The sequence below is a fragment of the Gossypium hirsutum genome, chromosome A05 (genome assembly GCF_007990345.1).
Source record: "Gossypium hirsutum isolate 1008001.06 chromosome A05, Gossypium_hirsutum_v2.1, whole genome shotgun sequence".
In the NCBI taxonomy this organism is placed as follows: Eukaryota; Viridiplantae; Streptophyta; class Magnoliopsida; order Malvales; family Malvaceae; genus Gossypium; species Gossypium hirsutum.
The window spans coordinates 107,268,703-107,274,231 of NC_053428.1; the positions used below are offsets into that span (position 1 = coordinate 107,268,703).

At 34.2% G+C, this 5,529-nt stretch overlaps 1 protein-coding gene across 1 annotated transcript; it reads left to right on the top strand.

Moving 5' to 3' along the window:
- The first annotated feature begins 3,440 nt into the window (after positions 1 to 3,440).
- LOC107959419 (putative auxin efflux carrier component 8) lies at positions 3,441 to 5,268 on the top strand. The gene is made up of 5 exons (NM_001327692.1): positions 3,441 to 4,114; positions 4,205 to 4,290; positions 4,687 to 4,844; positions 5,043 to 5,119; positions 5,196 to 5,268. The coding sequence occupies exons 1-5, from the start codon at positions 3,441 to 3,443 to the stop codon at positions 5,266 to 5,268; spliced, it is 1,068 nt and encodes a 355-aa protein (NP_001314621.1).
- The last annotated feature ends 261 nt before the right edge of the window (positions 5,269 to 5,529 follow it).

Consider the following 5,529-nt stretch of genomic DNA (forward strand, 5'->3'; position numbering starts at 1 on the left):
GGGTATGTTGTAGGGTGTCTACAAAGGTGTGATGGTATTGTTTGCGAGGTCATTGCCTAGTCCAAGCAGTTAGGGCATACCAGTTGCCCCTAATCAAGGGGGAGCTATATAGTTGCCTCCCTCAGGATGTTGCTAAGTGTTCAATGCTCTGAGGTTTCATGTAGTAGTTAATATGAAACAATTAAAATTTGAAACGACAAGGCCTGCGCGTGGGATATATGTGCAGTGTATGTTGCTTCAGGGCACGCCTATACATGTATGCACATTAATGGTTTTGCATTATAATGCATTGTCGGAATTATTACTTGTCATTTGAACGTTTGAAATATCCAAAAGTAGCATTCTCATTGACGGTTAATAATTGTGCTTGTCTTCTTCGAGAAGCTTCTTGTACATTGAAGTGCATATAAATCCCTGAACTTCAAGCAATACTTCTTTTTATCGGAGTTGATAAATTTTCAAAAAGATTCCCCTTTGATTAAGTTGTCCTTCTTGCAGTTTGTGATAAGCATCTATGTGAGTTTCTTAGTAAGTTTTGTTACTTCTTTTTTTTAGTGTTTCTTTTTATTTTCCATTAAGTCAAAATGGTGAGGAGAAATTGTGATAGGGAGGCCAACAGTAGCATATGTGTGTGTTGGGAAAAATCTAATTCGAAAATGGTTTTCTTGCATAGAGGAAAATTAAAAATTTGAAAACTAAGTCGGTTTGTGATATTTATAGCAATAAACCCTTTACCGCAATAGCACATGTGTTTTCAGCTAGACAGATACTTATGGTTCCTAGCTTCCAACCAAACGACCTTTACTGCTATTCTCGTACCACGAACTGCTTTAATAGAAATATTCCATTTACTTTTAGTGGGAAATCGAAATTCTCTCTTTAATAGAAATCAGTAGAAAAACTGAGATGGTAAGTTATTCTAGTAAAGTCACCATCACAGGCAACAAGTGAGCGACCATCGTCACTGGAAATCAAACCAGGATGGCCAATTATTGTAGTGGGTTTTTGGAGTGTCGAGCAACGCTCGAGGGCGGATAGGATGGACAGGTGGAAACTTAAAACATATGTTGCATCATATATAATTGTTATTCATTGATTTATTGTATGTTTCATGAGGAATGCTTTAATTTCTACTGACTTTTATATGCGTTATAGTTGTCAATTATATGTAATGATTTAGAATTTAGTCTCACATTTAATCGTTGTAAGTTCATTTTCCCTTTCTATTTTCTTTCCCTATCAGGTAGCACAGAGAACTAAAACTCAGAAAGGCATCGAAGAAACTTTAGATTAGGAGCTTGTTTTTCGTTATTATTATTTTAAATTTTTATTAAAGTTTTCTTTAATCGTTTCCGATATTGTAGTTATTAATTATTTCTCACTTTTATATCTAGGGTGAAGTTATTTAGCTTATTCATTCTAAGGTATGGCACTTAAATAATACTTTAATATTTACATGTTTTGCTTTTCCATCTAGAACTCCATTAAATAATGTTTTCCGCTTGTTTATAAAATTCTTAAAATGTTTTGTTAAGTCCTTTCTTAAAAACCTTACCGTATTTTTTAAAATATTTACATTAATAATATTATAATTGAATTATTAAGTAAAGCCGGTTTAAATCAAATGAATGTTTTCCTAAAAACAAAAGATCATTTTTTTTCAAACAAATCATCGCAAGTAAAAGAAAGGCTTTACAGGATCACCTTGGTGATCGAATGTAGCGCTTTCGACTTAGCCAAAACTCCTAGGCCGGGTCGAGGGTATTACAATATTTTTTACTAGAGTATTGTGCATCCTTCTCATTGTAAGTTCTTTTTTTTAATATTATGATAATCCATTTTTAAATTTATATAATAATTAAGCTTTTCGTAACCAAATGAGGCATATTCATTTACTACAAAGGTTGGATTCTTAATGAAAGAAATAAACCCATCAACTAACTTGCACCATTGAAACCATTCCTTCCCATGAATTTTCTGCAGTTTCTTTTCGCAGTTCCATCAACAACTATGAAGAAGAATATAATAAGTGGATTTTAGTGCACAGAATGGCAAGCTAGATAGTGCAGTGATGGATATATGTGGTTAACACAGGATCTGATATTATTGGGCAGCATATATGATATAATCAACAAAAAATGGAACTTATTCTATATTCTTATCCTTCTTAATTATAAGGATTTCCCATGATGCTCTCTTACCAGCCATCGAGTTCTTGAAATTCTCATGCAATGTGTCACTGTTCAAGAGCAATGCTACCAATCCTACCTCAATTGTATATTAGAATTAGTCTTAAGATATAAATACTCATATCATCTTAAGCTTGTCTCTCATAAGAATAAAACTATATGAGATTTAATGACCCCAAGTACACAATATTTTACAAATCCAGTAGGCCAACAATAAGTGAGTCAAACCCCTCCCCCACTATGTAAAAAGCTAGCACCTTTCAAAACCAGTGATACAAAAGAGTCATGCTGTTGTTTTACAGTCGACTATCTCAAACGTTGTAAAGCAATTAGGATGCTTAAAATTAGCACAAGGTTTGGCTTTCATGCTAAAGTTCAACCCAAATTTTGCTTCTACTTTGGAACTCCTAAACTAATTATTTATTTATTCATTTTTCTAAGCAATGATGGATGCCTTTTATTTGGCCTTTAATGTTTCAACTTTCATAAGTCACTTAATAGTCATTATATTGAATTTGCCCCCTATCACTGGATGGCCCACTTTGGCATATAATATTGATGATGAGAATAAATAAATACATGAGAATATTTGATGCAGGTTTCCACATGAGTTTTATATATTATCTTTGGATAATAATATGATACATTATCATTATTTAAAATAAAAAATGATAAAAAATTTATAAATAAATATTGATAAATTTATTTAAATATAATTAAATAATAATTATTTATAAATAAAATGTTAAATCCTAAATAAAATCTTTAAATTCAATATTCTAATTTGAAGAGTTATTTTTGACTGATAATGCATAAAATTGCATCAAATATTATTCGAATAAATAAATAATTACACAAGATCAGAAACTCTCTCGGCAATAGTGGGTGGAATAATCGCTGGACCTCATTCCTTATTCTGCAAAGAAAAAATGCTGATCATGGCACAATAAACCCATTTGTAGACAGCAACATTACACTTTAATGCACTCAGTCACATGCCAAAGGAAATTAAAACATCAAGTCACATACAACTTAAAGAATCCACGGTATAGAATCATTCAAATACACCACCAATGAACTCTACAATATTTATTGTTATTTTCTACTAAAATAATATATATGTTCTTTGTCTTTACATGCATGAAATCCATATAAATAAACACCCCATACGATACTTTGTCAAACATATATCATTCTGTCAATTGCACTAGGAGACCCTTGTTTTTAGTACAACTTAGAAGCCAAATAAAAATGATAGGGTGGGAAGACGTTTACAAGGTGGTTGTAGCTATGGTGCCTCTTTATGTTGCACTGATGTTAGGGTACGGTTCAGTGAAGTGGTGGGGGATATTCACCCCGGAGCAGTGCGATGCTATAAACCGCCTCGTCTGCTACTTCACCCTCCCGCTTTTCGCGGTCGAATTCACTAGTCATATCGACCCTTTCGAAATGAATTATCGGTTTATCGGAGCTGACACCATATCCAAGCTTGTTATCGTGGGGGTTCTAGCCCTATGGGCCAAGTGTAGTAGCAAAGGAAGCTATTGCTGGTCCATCACGAGCTTCTCTTTGTCGACTTTAACTAATGCTTTGGTTGTAGGGGTGCCTTTGATGAGAGCCATGTATGGGGAAACAGGGGTGGATCTTGTTGTCCAGTCATCTGTTATTCAAGCCATCATCTGGCTGACGTTTTTGCTGTTCGTGTTGGAGTTTCGGAGGTCGGGAGTCTCCATTGCATCAGCAGCAGCTACAAAAGATGGCGGAGAACAGGAGAAAGATGTGGAAGGGAACACAAATGGTGATGGTGGGGTAAGCAGCAGGCCTTCTTTCTGGTATCTCTTGAAAGTTGTGGGGATGAAACTGGCTAGCAACCCTAACTCCTATGCTTGTGTTATCGGCCTTGCTTGGGCTTTTGTTGCAAACAGGTTACTTGACTCATTTATTTCCTTTTCCTTAATCTTTGGGATATTGTTGTTTTCATTTTGATTCATTGCTAAATTATGCTAATTTTGTAGGTGGCATTTTGAGATGCCAAGCGTTATGGAGGGATCAATATTGATTATGTCCAAGGCTGGAACTGGCACTGCCATGTTTAGCATGGGTGAGATTATATAAATTAAAAAAAAAAAGAGAATAATATAAATTTTATTTAAGTAAAAACTGTGGACAGAATTTTATATCCCAAACTACACCTGACCATGTAAAATATTATTTTATGCCCCCACATATACAAATCCTCCAAATTTAATCCTTAAAAGGAATATTATTGTTCTCTCTTAAAAGATATCCATCCTTTTTACAAAGGACTCATTCTTCTTTAAAAGAAAAACCCATCATTTTCATCAAATTTGTTTTTAAATTTCTCTTAAATATATATAAAAAAAAAACCTTCAAAAATGGAGAAATAATGTAATCAATCCTAGGACAGATGTAAATACTAGATACAGGCGCATTGCTATGGTTAATAATGTAATGAGTTTGGTTGAATGGAACGCAGGAACATTCATGGCTCTACAAGAGAAAATAATAGCATGCGGCACCAGTTTGACAATATTTGGGATGGTCTTGAGGTTCATAGCGGGACCAGCGGCAATGGCTATCGGCGCCATTGCTGTGGGTTTGCATGGTGATGTCTTACGTGTCGCCATCATTCAGGTTGCTTTTGCCTTTTATTCTCGATGTGCTAATCATTCATGCACTACTAATTTAATTAATTTATAGACTTAATGGAGATTTCGTAGTTCTCGCACTTGATGACTCATGATTTCAGTATTGCCACATTACTCACCCAAATGACATGTTTCAGCTTGGGTTTTTCTTTTTGCTCATATATAAACAATGTTAAAAATGCAGGCAGCATTGCCACAATCGATTACCTCCTTCATCTTCGCCAAGGAATATGGAATACACGCTGAAGTTCTTAGTACTGCGTAAGATCTCATTTCTTCCTACTTTCCAACTATCTTATGGTATATTTTACACAATCCCTTTTTCTCTGTTTTGCAGAGTGATCTTTGGCACCATTGTTTCCCTACCAGTGTTAGTTGCTTATTATGCAATTCTAGAGTTCATTAATTAATCTCTCTCCCAGTCCCTCCATCAAGGATTCAAGGACTTCAGCTCTTCCATTTTCCCCTCTTTTTCCTTATGTTTAACATCTTGCTTTTGATGATCAACTGTAACTCTAAATTATATTTAGTTTATAGAAATTAAATTAAGATGAAAATCAAATATTCAAAGCATATCCTTCATGAACAAAAAAGAAAAAAAGAAAAAAAAAATTGAGGATGTGTAGCTAATCGAGCATAATTTCTCATTTGCCATTCTTGTCACTATTTTC